At 42.6% G+C, this 18767-nt stretch overlaps 1 protein-coding gene across 8 annotated transcripts in view; it reads right to left on the reverse strand.

Moving 5' to 3' along the window:
- The window catches only part of iqsec1b (IQ motif and Sec7 domain ArfGEF 1b), a 126641-nt gene that overhangs the window by 2898 nt on the left and 104976 nt on the right, over positions 1-18767 (reverse strand). For 5 of the 8 annotated variants that reach the window (XM_053867015.1, XM_053867012.1, XM_053867017.1 and 2 more), the window contains 13 exons: positions 17600-17879; positions 15154-16388; positions 13220-13381; positions 11394-11516; positions 8654-8820; positions 7709-7848; positions 6801-6830; positions 6455-6580; positions 6281-6380; positions 4911-5072; positions 4655-4831; positions 3667-3699; positions 1464-1513 (listed from right to left, as the gene is read on the reverse strand). In XM_053867015.1, coding sequence (XP_053722990.1) covers positions 1464-1513; positions 3667-3699; positions 4655-4831; positions 4911-5072; positions 6281-6380; positions 6455-6580; positions 6801-6830; positions 7709-7848; positions 8654-8820; positions 11394-11516; positions 13220-13381; positions 15154-16388; positions 17600-17879 — 2785 coding nt within the window. The remainder of the gene's footprint in view (positions 1-1463; positions 1514-3666; positions 3700-4654; positions 4832-4910; positions 5073-6280; positions 6381-6454; positions 6581-6800; positions 6831-7708; positions 7849-8653; positions 8821-11393; positions 11517-13219; positions 13382-15153; positions 16389-17599; positions 17880-18767) is intronic. The other 3 variants (XM_053867013.1, XM_053867018.1, XM_053867019.1) reach the window with 2 other exon arrangements.

Below are 18767 nucleotides of genomic sequence, written 5' to 3' on the forward strand. Positions count from 1 at the left end.
GGACGGAAGGCTCAGATTAGAGGCAGAAACAAGATGGAAACTGACGCAAATAGTTGCAGTTTTTGACTCAGTCAACAGCATATACTTCCTGTATTTCCAAATTTTTGTGAACGTTAACCTTGAACACTACTGTATGTCCTCATAAAGGTCGCTATTACTGAAGATTGGGAGACATTGACATTTTCTATCTATTACTTGAAAACAGTCAATACTAAAACCAAAAGAAGCTTTGGCAGGTTTTCAGGGAGAGAATTGGTGTTAACTATTAAATAAGTGATAATAAAGTGCTGTTTTTCATGGAGACTATAGGAACAGAACGTATGTGATGGAGTGATTGAAAGGGGAGCAATCCATTAAAAAGGTGGATAGAACTTCAAGTATTAAGTATGTACTTTCTTTTTAGGACTAAACTCAAAATAAATGTGATTTAAACAGGCAAGTTTGCATTGCCATTGAAGCCAAACACCTGTCCTTCTTTAGGTTCAGATTTTCTGCATCACAACAGCACTGAAGGATTTATGAACACTTAGTCAGCAAGTACAGGAAACACTTTCAGATGACACAAAGGTCACAGAGAAACATCAAGCTTGTCCACTTGTGTCTCATTCCTGCTTTGATGAAGCACCTTACCTTTCTTCACCTCTTCATCTAGAAAAGAGCATGTCAAACATCTGGGTTCCACTTGTCGGGAAATTTAATTGTGAATAAAGCACTGCATTGAATCTGACACAGTGAGGCAATGAACGCAACAAACTCATCAGCCATGCACTACATGCAAAAAAAGAGCATGCTTGAAATGGGCTGGATTTTTCTCATTCTCAAGATTGAGGATCTGACACCAGCACAGTGATATCATATACAGTAATATATGCCTGGAAATCCCTCATCACATTCTTGGTCGCACATGACTGTGAGCTGAAACAACATTTATTCTGCATTTTTTCCCCATTCTATATTTTTATAACACCATGATGCAGATTATCTATATGTTATCACATGCTACTATGTATTTTCCCCTTATGCCTTTATTGTTTTTCTGTTTATATTCCACATATATCATGCTAAATGATGCTTGTTTTCACCCATAATTCCATAATTCTGTCACAAAGAATGAAAACTAAATCAATGAATATTTAATTTTCAGTCTGGAGTTTTGAAAACTTGAGATGAACAATCATGTTTAGACTGGCTACAGCTCTTCTCTGTAATTACCATAATCAAAACCGGGTAAAAGCAAGTGACAAAAGACTTAATCACAGGTCGACAGTCGACAGTCTAAGAAGTGGGTCTATTCTATGTCTCTATCTATGTGGCAAACAAGACGACTAGAGAATGCATCACACAAATCATGCAGCGCTTGTTAAGGCATTGCATCTCTCTACCCAAGCATCAAACATGCAAGCTGCTGAATTAAAACAAGCGGAAGAAACATTCAAACCGTGCGCAGCATGCGTCCTACTTACGTCCATATTGCTGTCTAGAGATCCTGCGCTGCTGCGCCTCCCTCGCTTGCCTGGCCAGAACATGTGACACAACAGATTAGACCTGCTGCACAGGTGGAGGTGCACACTCACGGCTAGTTCGCAGCTTAAGGGAAGCTAAGTGGACACAGATGGGAAGGCGCTATAGCTAGCAGCAGACTGGCGGTGTGGCGAGGGAAGGGACGACGGAAACGGCTGTCTAGGCTCAACCATCGCCTTGTGGCTGCTTCTCCACAGAACTACGTCTGCAGCTACGACAAGCTGCACTGGCTTTTCTACACACGGACGCAGGGAAAGTAGCGTAACAAGCATGGTTGATGAGAAGACCGCCTCATGGAAGAAGACTCATACATTTGTGGGATTTTAAATAAACCCAATGAATGCCTTTTTTTTTTTTACCCAAATGGATCCAACCTTTGATATGAGGCTGCAGCCATTATCCCTAGACCAGACCTGGGCAAAGTGCGGCCCGGGGGCCAAATGCGGCCCTTTGACTGTATTTATGTGGCCCTCCTGGAGTCAGAGCAAAACTATAAAACTGACATTGTTGTTGTCTCTGACATTTTGTCTTATGGATTGTTTTTTGTTTATTATGATGTAACTGAAACATAACCTTCTTGTTTAATTATTTTTCTAAATCTTTTCCGTTGGCTATTTTAGTAGGAGTATTTCGTGTCCCTTAAAATACATCAGAATTGAAAGTAAATTTTGAAATGTATGAGCCACATTGACAATCTTTCAATGGAATGTGTTTTAAATTAAATAAAACACAACAAACCAACAGTTTCTATGTATTTTTACAGTGTAAATTCATAATCACACATGATTTTTATTTTCAATTTTCTCTTGTCCTCCTCTCTTTGTGTTTGACGGCCCTTCTCAACGGTCACAATATATAACCCGGCCCCTTGGGAAATTTAATTGCCCACCTCTGCCCTAGACTAACCTGATCAGTGAGGGAACACTGTGACAGACTGCAGTACTTTCCCCCCCACAAAAAAGATACCTTGAGGTAGGTGTCATCTTATTTTGGAGATTAGTTTCATTTCGTGAGTATTCTGTATCGCTATTTTGCTACACTAATCCTTTCCACCATGTATCTACTGTATTTATCCACAGCATGGGAGAACAATTTAGTTTTAAAAAGGGCCGACACACTTTATGGAGCCGCTCTACTGCACTTATATATCTTGCTTGATGAGGAAGTGTCTTTTCGTCTTTGATATGGAAAGCTCTTGGCTCTCCTATAAGTCAAGACGTGCTGCGGCAGCCAAGTTATCATCTGATGCATCAAACATTTCACGGCAGGTTACGCAAACAACAACTCTTGCGCGCTTCATCTGAACCTTTGTATCCTTGCCAGAATCTGAACCATCCCACCACCCCCACCACCACCGGAGGGACTATGCTTGCTGTGACTGCAGTGCCACGAAGCTTTTCACAATTTCGGAGCGGCTAAAACGGTTTAGATCAATAGCTTATGCAAGGTGCAGAAAGACTGTTATCTAAGACTCAAATTTCATGATCAGCATTTATGTTTTCAGTCATATGTGAGTTGCTACTGTCCACAACAAGACTGAAGCCAAGGACATTTGCTCGGGAGGGCCCAAACAGTGACACACATCACGTCGTCTCAGCCAGGTGTAAATTGCTTTTGTGTCTGCTTGCTAAAATATTTTGTCAAAATCACATGTGCGCTTCAGTTTCTATTTAGAAATGGCTCGGTTCAAGGTTACTGCAAATGCTTCGGCAAATCATAATTTTGACGTGACGTTGCTGCTCATTTGTAATGGATTGTCAGCCATTGTTGTAGTCCTTATAGTCCTTGTTGCTTGGTTGGTATATTGGAGTAGGCAGTGGATTTTAACCAAATACAAGCCGATAAATAGAAAAGTGTTTTGATACAAAGCTGCTCCATAGGTACAGTATGTGAGATATGATTATATATATGTATATAATACTAAGAAGGGGTCACCTTTTAGTTTTACAAAATTCCCAAACCATTTTAATGTCAGGACACATCAGCAACAAAGGGCACTTCGGCAGCTAGGGGCCGGCAGCATCGCTCTAAGAACATTGATACCACTTCGATATCAACACTAGCAGTATGGGATCCATACCGCGTCAAAGCCAGGTGTCATGCTCAGCTAGTGTGGAAACTAGAATTTCAGTTCCTGATTCTTACCACTTTTCAGCAGCTGAATGGTTGTGATTCTCACTATAGACGAATGAAGTAACATTGTTTCTCACGGAATTGCACAAGGTGGTGTTGAAGACAGAGCAACAGTGTCACAACACAGATTTGGCCTTGAATCCAGATAGTTTTCAGTGAAGCACAGTTATTCATCAGTTATTAGATTATTGTGAGGCTTCTGAATCATTCACATAACAATACTATCTTGGTTCTGAGTTCATGTTTTGACATCTGTCTTAATATTTTTTCATTATTAGAATACATTACACAATAATGAAAGAAGTACAAGAGCACTGAGAACAAAGGAATCAGCTTAAAGACAGAGGTGGAAGTACTGCGGTACAGGGAATATCAGGTCTGAGGTCTGCATCCGAGGGTTGTGGGCTCCATGGTGTCACGCTTGGCTATTCAAAGGCTACAGTAGAAATGATTTAAATTCAATTAAACTTAAGATGATAAATGCAGTGCGCGATGGGCACGTAGCTTTCACGTAGCTTGGAGTTTTTAAAAAGAATCATTGCAGAGTCGCATATATTGAGGAGATGAAGTAAATAGAGCACTTTCCCTTTGTTTATCGGCCTGAACGTCACCATGGAGCTTTTCAAGTGTTTCTCAGGCTAAAACAGGTTTCACACTGTGCTGAGCTGGATGACTGATGATGTATGGGGGCGCCGTTCTCCGCATGAGACAACTGCGCATTAATTTTTCTCCTTACGATTGATTGCATCGACTGAGATGGCTTCTGCCTTTTCTTGCGCTGCAGGCGGCACGGCATTTTGGGCTGATGGGTCCCAATAAATCACACTTAGTAAACACATATCCTCCCTGCTTTAAGCCCTTTATGGCTCTTTTGATTGCATCTCCTCAGAAGGAAGAAAACTTTTCCCTTTCTACCAGATAAATCAACAACATGACAAAGCATTATATGCTTATTATTAAGTTCACTGACTGAGACGCTGTTTGGGAAGGACGATGTTACCTGCGTCTGAGAGGTCCCGCAGCGAACTGCTGAGGGCGCTCCTCTTCAGTCCCTCACCGACGGCATAGCTGTCGTCCATGCTCACTCGGCTCAAGTTGCCATTGCCAGTGTCTTTCTTCAGACCGGAACTCTGGGAGATGCTGGGCCGGACCACGCCCTTCTGTTTTTCAAGCTCGGCTGTTCAAATGACAAGTGAATAGAAATGACTCGGAGGCTTCCATGTTTTGCCAGTGGGACTCACTGCCTTGGTTCTTACATTCAATTCGATATTTCTCCATCTCTTGGACTTCGGCGATTGACTCTCGCAGGTCATCTGTAAACTTTTTCCGATCCTGAGGGTTGGGTGCGTTGAAGTTGATGAGAACCTTGATGTCAGCGCCAGGGATGGCTGAGGTCAGGCGGACGCCATTGGGATAATCTAAAAGGCAACAATTACTTTAGGAATATCACTGCAAAAAAACATACATCTTGTTCTGCTTCTCCGCAGGGATCTCCTCCAGCTCTCCTGGGGAAATACCAGGCCAATCATGAGATCTAGTCTTCAACAATCTGCCCTGGAGCCTCCTCTCAGTTGGACACCTCACCAGGGAGGCAACCAGGTGCCATGCTAAAAAAGGTGCCCAAGCCACCTCAACAGGCTTTTTGTAACGTAGTTGTTCAGATCTTGGTCAGGTTTCCTGCACCATCTTTCCGTTGCACGGGCACAAGAACCCAAGTTACTTGAAGTTCATTCTATATCCCAATAACCTTATTGCTCAAACACATTGAAGGAGCCCAAACCTGCTCTTTCAACAGGGCTTTAAAACACAATTGGTCCACAGGCTGTTTGGGGGGCTTTAAATAGCCATTGACACATTGTTTCATGTAGAAAGGAAGGAGCACCATCCCATGTCACTGACCTGTGTGTGCCGTATTGTGGTTGGTATCTGTCTCTAATACAGTCCTTCTGAAATACCGGGGCAGGTCCCCCTGGGGGGTCGTGCAGCAAATCCAGGGGGGTGCATGTGACCTCGGGGAACATACTTTTGTGCCATACTAGAATAAAGTGTAATTGAACATCCTCTGACGATGTTTTTTTTTTTAATTTCAGGCAAATAGATCGTCTTTTCTGTTGCAGACAAAAACAATGTTGATAAAGTTATTCTTTATAGTAAGCTGCTCTGTATTCGTTTTTTTTCTTTTCTTAAATGTTAACAAGGATGCAATGTCATGTAAATAATGTAAATAATGCCACCTTCACAGTCTTCAGACACCAGACTGGTGAAGCTTGTGTGTGCTCGATAGGTTGGGACAAAAACCTGTAGCCACCACAGCCATTCCTGGAATAGTTTGGTGAGCCCTGATGTAGAACAACATCCACATATATGATACATAAACCAGAAAATGAAGAAGTGCCAGACAGGCCCAACCGACCAACAACAACACACCAATGACAGCCAGATTAAATAAATGTGGCACTGCCATCTACACCGACACAACATCTATTAGCCAGACTTTTTCAAGGGAAGCTCCTTAGTTATTAATCTTCCCTGATCACACTGAGACCTATTGTTCCCTCAATCTGACACATCCTTGTTAAAGAATATGTTCAGGAAAATTCAGTTGTTGGGTTCTTTTCGTACTTACACTGATTCTCGAAGAGCAAGACTTGCATGCCGTAAAGTGAGAACGACTGCCGAAAGCTGTAGGTCACTGAGTTCTTCTTTTTCTGGAATATTTTGGTGACCTTAAAAAAAACACATTAGGTTCATCAATTGGAATCCGTCCTGTCAGTAGTTCAGGGAGTCAAACATTCTTTACCACAAGCAGGTCATTGAAGAGGAAGATTTCTCTCTGGTGGAGGCCCAACTTTTGAGGCTTGTTTGGATCCGGCACCTCGAAGAGTCGGCAGTAGCAGACCAGTCTCCTGTGCGGCAGCGAGAGCACCTGCAGGCATCGGACATCAGCTTTACTTCAGGTTCAGTATCAATCCTGTAAAAATGTCTTGTGGAAGATGCATCACTTTTTTTTTATATTTTTTTCCCCAATGTTCTCTGTTTTTCAGAAAAAAAAGTCGAAAAGTGATCATCTGCCTAAAAAAGACGTTGCTGTCTTGTGCTGTGATGCCAGGCTCAGAGGGCTTCAGTGTTTGAATCAAAATACTTACACAGCCCAGACCGTGATGCAAGGACCCAATCTGAGGAAAGAGAAATTTGATGTTTAAACAGTGGTCATATTTGTCCATGGAAGCAGTCACCTCGTGTTTTGCCAAAGACGCCCTTAAAGCTGTCTGGTAGTGCTAACAGGTTTCTTGTTCAATCCAAATTTGCCAACAGTTTCATTGAAAAAGAGGCACAAGAGTCATGAAATTAACGCTGCTAGTACTTTTTCATTTAGGGTAGGTTTTAATATTTGATTCAGTGACGTTAAATAAATAAAGAGAAAGGACAACACTTTCTACTCTTTCCAACTTTCTTCTTAATTCAAACATGAGCATCCTTTGAGAGTATGTTCCCCATCATTGCACAGTTCTTTAGAGCATGCCTCTCCAATGTTCTGCAGTTAGCATGTTGTTGAGCCTCTCCAGTGCTTTTCCGGTTATTCTAAAGGATATTCTTGACAGTATCTGTTCTGTTGTGTTGTTGGAGTAAACAAATACTTGCGTGAGGAAAGCATTATTGGCCACTCTGCTGTTGAGAACATTTTTCTTTAAGTTACATTTAAAACAGTTGTCAAAATAGTCATGTAAGATACAATGTCACATGTTTATAATGTTTGTAATGTAATGTCCGTAAAGATTTGACATGAAAAAAGCGCAATTAATTTTGAGTTAAACTAAGGCTTTAGTACGATTAATTGTGACAGCCCTAGTCCAAACTCTAGGTCTCTTAGCCAAACGGCCGTGCAACACAATGCAGCACATGCTGCAGGAACTCTTTTTGGATCCAAAAATGGATGAAACAGATTCTTCTCAGAAAGTTACAATGCCTTATTTTGGGTAGTTTTTTCAGTTGGAAGGATCATCTTGAATTGAAAAAGTGGAGTAGATGGCGACAACACAAACGCAAAACTCACCGGCTTCTTCCCAACAATAAGTTTCTCCACTTTCTGGACTTGGGACACATGGTCCTCATTTGTCTTGAGCTCACGCTTTCGGATGCGCTCATAAATTCCCACCAGCATCTCTCTAGGAATGTCCTCCCCATCGTCCACTCCTGGAGGAAGGAATTAGAAACAATCATGAGTGCTCTGGTATCATAAAGCATAAATCTGCAGCATGAAATGATTCTATATCGTCTACAAAGGTGGTTCTGATGAATCACAACACTATATCACTGTAAATCTACTTCTCAGGAAATTAAAACCACAACCAGAAAGCGAGAATTCAGAACCGGAACAAAGCCTCTGTGACGTCACTGCAAGTGGATACTGTTGGGTCACCATTAAAATGAAGGCCAAAAAAGCTCTTCAGCTCCAGGAGGAGAAATGGCAAAGCGTTGCACGACAGCTGGGCATGGAAGCCTGTTCTTCTGACCAAAAGTTGAAGAGCATCATAAGGAATAGGTGAAGCAAGTTTAAAGAATTTTCAGGATTATTTTGCCCTGTAAGTTTGCCTCAAATGCCCTGGGTTTTCCAACATAAACAAGCCATGACAGCAACCTATCAAAACAGCATAGAAGCTATCAAAAACATGAGTGAGGATACTTCAATACTTCAAAACAAGTCCCTGGTTTACATGAACTTGCTCTTCTTCCCCAAAAAACGTTGACAAATCCCTCATTATTGGCTGATATTGCTGCTACTTCCACCGCTTCAGTGCACAGCACACTGCTGTTTGCTACCTCCAGTCACGTCACAAGATGGCGCTGGAGTTTCAACCACTTATGAGAACCGCATCAGAATGTTTTTATGGTACGATATGGAAATCAATTCATTCACAGAATAAAAACCCAGTGTTACTTCTCTCTAATGATGTATTTGTTGATGCCGGTCTCAAGCTTTAGTGAGAAAGAAAATCACCTCGAAGGTTCTTCACAAAGTCCTCCAGCTTCATCTTTCTCTCCGGCTTCACGTTGGGGCTGTACATGTCTGTGTTGAGGAGGATGATGGCGAAGGCCAGGATGAAGATGGTGTCAGGGTTACGGAACTGTCGCACCACCCCCGGGTTGCAGATGCAGTAACGTTGGCTGTTAAGAGGAACAGACTATCGGTTAAAACTACATCAGCCTGTCAAAGAAAGCTCAGATGTTCAACCAATGCACTGAGAACTTTAGTCAAGAGTTCTTTGGAAAGTCAGAAGATGACAGGTGTGAGAGAAACAAAATGAAGTGTTTGATTCTATTTCAACACTGTTGTTTTCTGTGTGAATAAATATAGCCAAGTGTCTGATGTTGCGGATGACTCACACTGTGACTGCTTTGATGATTTATCTTTACAAAGCTACTGCTGACAGTGCTGTGACTTCAGTCTTTCAAAGGAGAGAGATTTCAAATGTTCAAATATGACTTTACTGTACTGTAACATCTATCAATTATTACGATTCAGAGTGACAGTGATTCATAAAACGTTGAGATAATCAGGTAACTGTATTCAGCAACATCCACCTCACTGTCTTAAGGCCCATTTACGCTCAATGTTACACATGGATCCGGATCCGGACGGAGCCTTCTGTCTGTGCTCTTTGTTCATTTCCTCCGTATTTCTTCATGTTTCCACATAGCTTACGGATACTGGCCAAGCGGAGTAGTGCCACCAGAAACCATGGGGGGCAGTGTTGCTGCTACTACCTGATACATAGCTCTAAAGAGATACGAAGAAAATGGCGGACATTCTCTGTTCTCCAGTGGCGACATATTTAACAGCCTCACCGACCACGGCCTCCTACAACGCTGCCTCCGTTTTCCTCTTTTGTGCAAGAGCTACATGATCAATACTTCGCACTACTTCGACTGCTACGCAGTCACCATGCTTGTTTTGGAAGTTTGGACCCTGGGCTGCTCCCCCTGGTGGATATATTAGTAAACAGCAGCGTAAACAACATGTGGAAGTATGTGATCAGTGATGGGAACATCACATCATGGAGCATCAAGGAGCATAAATGGGCCCTTGCTGCCTCTTCCAGAGCGGTGAGGGACAGAGCTTGGGAATCAAGTGCTTTTGCAAGTGCTAGTCCCATCTAGTTGTCAGAGGAGTTGTCAACTATCTATCTGGACAGTGATTCAGACAGTGTGTCACTAACCCGTTTTCAATAGGGAGTGATGGAGATATTATTATCAAAGTTGGGAATTGGCAAACCCTCCAAAAACAGGATTTGGTTTTAGCTGAGACCTCTGATTTGATCTGGGTCCAAGACTCTGTAAGTGCTGACTATAACTTTCTCCATCACCCAACTGGTCTTATTTTCACAATCATCAATATCCCCAAATCAGAGAGAAGAGAACCAACACCGGCCAGTCATGGCCACATCAGAGGTGCTCGAGCTCATTCCCGGGCAATCACTGTGCTGGAATTGCTGAGCCTTTTTTGGCTTGGTCTGAAGGCCATCCAATATCAGGGAAGCGCTCCAAGATTTCTGAAACCATTTCCCTACCCACAGGCCTCTGATGTGTCATCCATTACAAGAGTATGGATTTAAATGAGCCTGCTGTCTCACCAGTCAAAAGAGAAAAGAGCCACAAAACAAGCAATGATCATGATTCATGTTTATATGGTGCATTCACAACCATCAACTGACATCCTTACCTCCCTAAACAAAGGGCTGTCACAGCAGAAAGGTCAACAAAAAGTTAACTTTCTGTCATTGAGGTGATTTCCGATCATCTGACTAAGGTGACATTTCAATTCACTAAAAAGTCGTGTTTGAGATTGAAATTGGGACCTAAATCTGGGAATTTCAAAAATGAACTTGAGCTGTCATGTTAATCTTCACAGAGCTGGAACTCCTACCGAGTCCAAAAGGCATCCGATGGGGCAAAAATGCTTCAAACATGAGCAGCATAGAATTCAAAACTGGACTGCCTTTTCAAAAAGCACAAAAGCAGAATGGATTATAAAAATGTCTGGTTGCCAATGTAGGTGGGACCTGTCGGAGCTTCAGACCAACTAGCTTAACTCACGGCTCTTTGAGCAGAACATAATTTACTCTGAGAAAAAAAGAGTATTTGTTTCTAAATCTCCATATGGCCTTCAATTTACTTGCTAAAATAAGTAAGAGCAGAAGCTTATTCAGTGTTGCTATGGTTAACAGGTGTACGGTCAGGAGACTGGGACTGAGATGAACATGCTTTGGTGTAAAATCAATCCACAGCAGAAGATCTTTTGAAGTAAGTCCACTCTGCCAGGAAGGAGCCTTTGTTCCAAAGGGAACATCAAACACAATTTTAGAGCTTGCAAATGACATCGACTGTCGTTTTTGAAGACATAGGTCACAGTCTGATGGAGCTAATATTGGACTGTTAGGCCATAATGACCGTCTTTACATTTGGGGGTAGAGACAGGGCACACCATTCCAACTGTGGTGAGGTTGTTCTGCAGCAGGAGGGACTGTTACATGACATCGTGAAGATTATATTGAAATTCTGAAGACATGTCTCCTGCCATCAGTCAGGAAGTTAAAACGTTCGATACTTGCAGGTTTTCTTAATGGACCATGACCTGAGGCATACCTTCAAATTGGATGAAAGGTGGCTTCACAGTAGCATGAATTACCTTTAACACAAACTAAATAAAAACAAAAGTCACACCTCGATACGTCTCTCACCTGTATGCCTCGATTAGGCGCTCCACCTTTTGGGCCTCTCCCTGGACTCTGATGTGGGCCTGGAACTTTCTCAGAGCCTCATCCAGCTCCATGACCGAGAATTCCATTTCATCCACGACACAGCTGGGAAGAAATGCGTCAGTCATCACTTGACTTCCAAAGATCATTGACAGATATTTGTGTGAAGAGGCAAACGATTCTAATGCTTTCCATTTCTCCACACTGATGACACTAATGGTGGGTGGATGAGATCCGATGACAGTATTGAAGGGTTTATGAGGTTTCATGAAACAGTGTCCTGACTTTCAGAGACCACTAGATGGCACTGTCTGCTGCATAATGTTTGGACTTGAAACCTCACATCATTTCTATACAAAGAGCGCCATCTAGTGGCCTTTTAAAATTAGGACACGATTTCATGAGACCTCATCTACCCATCACTTGATATCACGCACAACTGTCAAATATTTCCATCTGCGCCACACATCTTTAACTTTCTGTCATTACTTCTTCAAGTGACCTACCTTGATCGCAGCCGAAGATCAGGATACTTCAACTTTATTTAACCATTAGTTCATTTAAATGAACAATACCTGATGTGAACTCTGCAAACATGCACAATAAATTCAAAATTATGTGTAAAAAATGTTTTGAAACAGTTTTCAAAGTGTACTTGGGGTAAAACTGTAAAACCGATCACAGTGGATTTATTTCTGTTCATTTTCTGTTCAAATGAAACATTACTTCAATTGCTACTATTTCAGGAGTATTTTTTGTCCATCAGAATTGCAAAGAGATTTTGAAATGTATGAGACACATCAAGAATCTTTCAACGTAATGCGTTTTAAATGAATAAACCCACATTTTGTTTTTACTAGACTAGAAAATAGCATTTTTGTAGATTTCTCATCAGAGTGCGAAGAAGAGACCACCTTGTTAAAAATTATTTTTTCTTTTTAAATATTGACTTCCTAGATTTCATAATAATGTTTTCACACATACCCAAAAGATCTTTCAGGTTCCCTCAACTCACTGTTGTGCTGCTTGTCATGTTGCTAAAATAATCTTCACAGTCACTGTATTTCCTCACCCCAAATATAAGCTCCTGTTTCCAACAATCCTTGAAATATCGCCATTATTATGGCACATTAAATGTCTGTGTTGAAACCAGGACAGTTTTGAGTCCATATGGTTCATCTTATGGACTCATGGCCCCCAAACGTGGTTTGCCACTTTCAACTCAGTCTCTTGAGAAGTGTGGAGCTGCACAAAAAAATCCAAGCAGCTGACTCAAACACACTGATTTAATACCTGGACCCTCTCATATTGAGATTTATTGGCATCATCTCCACATGCCTCTGAGATATGTCTGTCAAGCTGACAGTAAGGGAGCCAGTCTCACTCAGCACTCCTGCATCCCAATACGCCTCTGCCATGCTTGGAGGAGAAGCCCTGCATTCAAATCTTCAATCTGTCTGGTCTGAAGCATAAATTACAAGTGAATGATTCAAACACTGGGGGAAAATATGAGATCTCTCATAAACCTCTCGTCTATTACAGGGACTGAATATACTTGGAGTCCCTCTGTTTCTCTCACCATTACGGCAATTTTCCGAGTGGATTTCTATTTCGGCTCATTTCCTGTGTGAAACTTGGGGCATTATGCGGCACTGACTGACTCCCAAGACCGTTTGAATGAGTACAAAGTGAAATTGGCAGTTATGGGCAATTAAATGACTTCATGTTACTCGCAGGCAGATCGCTCGGTATGCAAGACGGCGAGTGAAAACACCAGGCTTCCTCATTCTCACTTGTCAAATACTTACTCGAGGACATCTCGGTTAAACTGTTTCTGTCTGTTCCCCAGGAACTCGCCTATCATCTGTCGACTGAGGCCCTTTCTCTGCAGCAGGAAGTGGGCCACTCCCACCGGAGTATCTGGGACAAAGTTGCGCTCGATCAGATACTGGATCCCTTTCTCTGGCTTCCTGGGGACACAGTGAGGAAGACGTTAAAGGAAAAGGGTGAGGACACATATCCAAATCTGTGATTATCTTTCTGCACTTCTGACCCTCGTGTCACCAGAGGAGCTCAGAACAAGAGCTGTTGAAGGGAATAAAAAAAAATGACCAAGGATATTAAAATCTCTGCTCCAGTGAAATGGCAAACATTGGTCCTGTCAACACTGGAAATCACTATTTTTGTTATTGCCATGAGAAAAGTGCTTCTACTGAAAAACATCTTTGACTTTAACGCTGGTGAAGGTGGCCTGATTAGACATGGTCTCTTCAATACCTCTGGCAGGGATGAAGCTGCCGAGGAAGACAAGGAGGAAACTCTTTCAACTTTGATTGCCTCATGAAATCTTTCACAGTGGCATATCGATTTGAACTGTTCTCCAAAAGCAGTGTTAACTGACGATGTATATATGTTAATACGTCCTTTTTAAATGGTGTTCCCATCACATGCTTCCATGCGTTCTTTACATTGCTGTTCACCAGTATATCCACTAGTGGGAGCAGCCCAGTGCCAAATGTTTATGATGACAACATACTCCAAAACAAACATATTTACTGTGGAAGAAGTATTGATCATGTAGCTCTTGCACAAAAGAGGACAACGCAGGCAGCATTATAGGAGGTGGTGGTCGCTGAGGCAGGAAGTATACACATGGAACACATGGAGCATAAACGGGCCTTCTTTCATTCTACATGTAACACCATGTCAATTCTAACGGCAGAGTCAGTTAGTAGGACAGTCACATAAGGCGTCATATAAAGCAGTGATTCTTAACCATAGGGCCGAGGCCCATGGTTGGGCCGTGAGCGTCCCCCTAGAGGGCCACAATTTTATTGCGATGCTTTCATTTACACTTTACTTCACTTCAATAGTTTATTTATGAAAAACAAAATATTTGATGATATTTTGATGTTTTATTATATTATTTAATTCAAGATATTATTCATATCGTACAGTTTTTTCCCAATTTTACAGTTTGCATCAAGGGTTTTTTTTCAACGACAAATATCTTGGCGCTGATCACATGGTTTCATGTCATTTCACAAAGCTTTGGTTTGTTTATGTGTATGTGTGTTAAATCAGTAAGGCTCACCACCAAAGGAACCTCAGCCAAAGCGCCAATAGAAATCCCTATTCATTTGTGAAAAACTGTAGCAACTGACACTCAGTTGTTATTTTGCCAGGCTATTTGCAGAAACAAATCGCATAGAATGTATTTGTCAAATGTGTCCAGAAAGGGGTGGGCAATATGGCAAAATATGTCATGATTTATTGATGTATTTACTTACTTTAAATAACTGTTTTGATTTTATCACTTGTCTTTTGCATGATTTCATTGTAGTTATGAGTTTCCAGACAAATCCTTCGCATTCTTTGACAGAGCTTCATAAAAACAATTATTCTTTCTCTCTTGACATTTCGGAGCGTTTTTATTTTGTTGTGCATTTAGTTTTTCGCCAACTTTTAAACCACAAACAAACTTTGACAGAGTATCTATAAAGTATTGAAGTGAGACGTCACATTATCCCTCTAATTGAACTTTATTTTCATGGTTGCATTAATGAATCAGGAATTATTGAGCATTAAAAAATGTAGATGCATCCCGTTAGCATTCTCCTCTCTCATCTACCTAAATTCGTCACAGTGGACGATTGATTCATGGCAGCTGTTCAACACGTCTTTCCTTTCCTTTTGAAGCGAAAAGAAAAAGCCCAAAATTCTGGAGTTACACTGAACTTACTTGTTGAAGAGATTCAGGCCGATGCGGTAGTGCCTCTTACGAATGATGTCATTGCTGAAGGCAGGTGAGTCCCAACTGTTGCGAGTTTCCTTGTGGTACGTCTGCTTGCTGAGCGTCTGCTCCCTCAGGCTGTCACGGGACGAGGACTCGGAGCTGCAGTTGATGGTGTCATTGGAGTTGGACGTGCTGTTGATGCTGTCGTTGTCCCCATCCGAGAAGTCAGACTCTGACTTGCTCTGCCGGTTTGCCGTACCATTGATCGCCAAGTTGGCCTCCAGCTGCCGAGGTCGATGCCGGTCATCTTCTCTAGAGAGCCCACGTGACGGCTGTCCATGGCTGATGCTTTTGGGGCTCTGGTTGCGCTCGTGGGCGTTTTGCCTCTTGTGAGAGCTGCGATCTGAGCGGTCGCTGAGCTCCACGGAGCTGTCGCTCGGCGGCTCGATGGTCAGTAAAGGGAGGTGGTCCACACGCAAGCGCTGCTCTTGACACTCTAAGGACGGCGTGCTACGGCAGCTCGTGTCTGTATCTCCTTTCTCATCCTTGTGAGCCAGGGACCAGTAGTCCTGTGACAGATTGAGGGAGCGTTGCCGCAGGTCGGACTCTGTGCTTGATGGTCGTTCTACAGACTGAGAGAGAGGCAGTGGCGGCGACAGCTCTTCTTCATCAATGTAAAGGGTCACGTCACTGTATGACGCCGTCATTTCATCCAGTTTCCTGTGTTCAGAGGCACTGTGGGAAGGTTTCACCTGGGAGATGACCTCTGTGTCCTGGTGACCTCTCCCAATCTCGCACTGCCCATCATCACCATGGAGGCTCCGGCAGTTCAGGGCATCATCTATGGACTCTGCTAGTGATTTGACTTGTCGGGAAAAGGCGTCTTCCAGTTCAGTGATGGCATCAGTGAAATCACTCTGAGTGGCCTGGGTCTTTGCCGGTAAGCCCATCTCTCCCCCTGGCTCCGACTGCATTAGTGAGCCAATTTTGGTGCCATCATCTGTAAGTGAGACCTGCTTGCCCTCAAAGTAGGAACTATGGACTTTTTCCGGTCCTTCAAAGGAAAACTGCATTCTCATATTGGAAAGGACGATGCGTCTGGACATGCGGTTCTCAGACATAGAACTCCTCAGCCTCTCAAAGTTCTTGTTCATCTGGTACTGGCGAAAAGCTGTTTGGATGGTGCGAGCTGCATGACGGGTTATGAAACGCCCCCCATATTTGCGCTCTAGCATCTCCACCTGCACAGAGAGAGGGAGGACAAATCAGATCTCTGTTGGTCTGATGGCAATGGTTTGAGGCAAATATGTCATCAATGTCTCCTTTGAATGAACAGTGGTGACGGTTGAGTGTAACTCAGTGAAATGAATCTTCATGGACCCAGATAAACATTCTGACAAGCTTCACATTGGTTCTCAACAGTTAAAATCAAGATAGAAATCAGATAACTACATCTGTCTGGTTGCTGTTTTACCGCTGCAGAGGAAGTCAGCTCAAAATGGCTGCTACAGTCAGTGACTTTTTAAATGATCGCAGCGATCTCAAATGTTTCCTGGTCTGTTGGTGATGTTTTTCTCCACCAGGGAGTTGTAATTATGTCTCCATAATTAGCAACTCATTCTGAAATACAGGGACAAGTTCATGAAAAAAAAACATTCCACACCGTTTACTCTGTTCATTTCGATGACGTAAATTCTCTAGCACTTTCAGAAGTCTGAGTAATAACAGACCCTTTACCTCTCCTCGTGTCAGGATGCTCAAACAAAGTCTGATTAAGCCGTTTCACCGACATCTTTGAACCTTTCTACACAGAATAGAACCTGCTCTCATTCCCTTTCTCGGATTTTGACAGGGACTTTGATGCGATGACGGCACTGAGCAATGTCAATAATGTTACGTTGAAATATATTCCTCTATATCCAGCGTTGTCTTGGATACTCTGACTGACAAAGCACCTGATGTTCCAATGTGTCATCATGACTTGGGCCCAGAGCGAACTGAAAATATTTCGGTGAGAATCCAGGGTCTTGCTGTCAACACCTCTGATTGAAATAAATGGTTCCAACTCGTGTTCCAAGCATATTCAGCACTCGAAGCCCTTTAAACAAACACACACAATTACCCATTCACACACTGATGGCACACACTGGGACCCAGCATGCCAGCTGAACCATCATGAACACGCAGACATCAGAGATGGGGCTGGGTGTTATGTTCTTTTTACAAAAAGTTCATTTGCCTGGCTCATCAAAATGTGGATTTTCCAGTTTAGCACCGTGTTGCTGTTGCAATAGGAAGCACAACAACTGCAAGCACAGCACTGGCACATGACGAAAAATGACTTTTTTTCTCCTCACTTATGATATTGTCAACTTGTCATGTGTTGTCATCCACATTAAGTCTGATCCGACAACACATCTAGGCTAGAGGTGTAATGCGTGTCTGCCCGTACCTGCTTGTCCTGTAGGTCTGAGGACAGCTCATAGCTCTCAGACAACGAACGCGAGCGCTTGATGGCGTCCTCCTCCGCTTGCTTGCGGAGAATAGATTGGGAATGATGGAGCTTGGGTCGCCGGGGCCTGGAGTAGCTGGGCAGCAAGATGTGGCTGTAGATCTGGCTGTCCACGTGGTCGGGGCCCAGCCCACAGCCTGGGATCACCGGGAGACAAGCGTAGCCGCTGTTGGGGTCCACAGAGGCACCCACCTCACTGTTCGGAGCGTCACCTTCCACACTGCAAACACAAATAGATGACAGTTTCAACTCAGAGTCAATGTTGTTCAGAGAACTCCAATAGCACAATAGAACAAATAGCACTATCAAATTCGGGCCACTTCCAGTTAATGTAGGAAGCAACTGTGGGACACATCCATGGAATAGAATGAAAGTCACTAGAACTGAAGGTGGACACAAAACGTGCAAACACATGCAAAGCAAAATTGATTATTAATACATTCATATATTTATTAATACATTCATGAATTTATAAGACTTTATTGAAGACGGTACGAATGTGATCACTCCCTCCAGACTATTTTTATTTAATGTTGTAGCCAAAAATGTTTGATTTTGCGGCAGATTTCATTTTAAACGGTGATAAAATTTGCAATCATATATGGTTCTGAATCATCATGATGGGAAATAAAGACCTTTGCAGATGAGCTTGTAAAAAACTAGAGTCAGTTTTTGCCTACAAAAAGCTCCAGGCTGCAATGACTTCAACAAAATAACAAAAATGCAAAGAACACACACGCAAAATAAAAAAATAAATAAATGTACATGCTACATAAAAATGATGATAAAATAAGTGCATCTTCTGGAAGACAATGTTCAGTGAGCAGTTTCCATGAGCGTGTAGTGAGCCCTCCTTGTTTTGTTACGGAGCTTCGCACAAGGGTGGAGACAGACAGATGTTTGGATGGACAGAGTCTGAGAGGAAAAGGTGGGGAATGTTTGTCTGTGTGTAAGCGTGAAGAGAGATGGGTCTCGCAGTCAGCCAGGTTTGTTTACAACCGCACAGTACAATGCTCATGTGACGGAGTGCTGCACTAGTGAGTTCTGCATTTTAGCTCCATTTAGTTTCATTTCAATCATGGGAATTTGGACATTTATGAATGGATTC

Source organism: Synchiropus splendidus, chromosome 6 (assembly GCF_027744825.2).
Source record: "Synchiropus splendidus isolate RoL2022-P1 chromosome 6, RoL_Sspl_1.0, whole genome shotgun sequence".
In the NCBI taxonomy this organism is placed as follows: Eukaryota; Metazoa; Chordata; class Actinopteri; order Syngnathiformes; family Callionymidae; genus Synchiropus; species Synchiropus splendidus.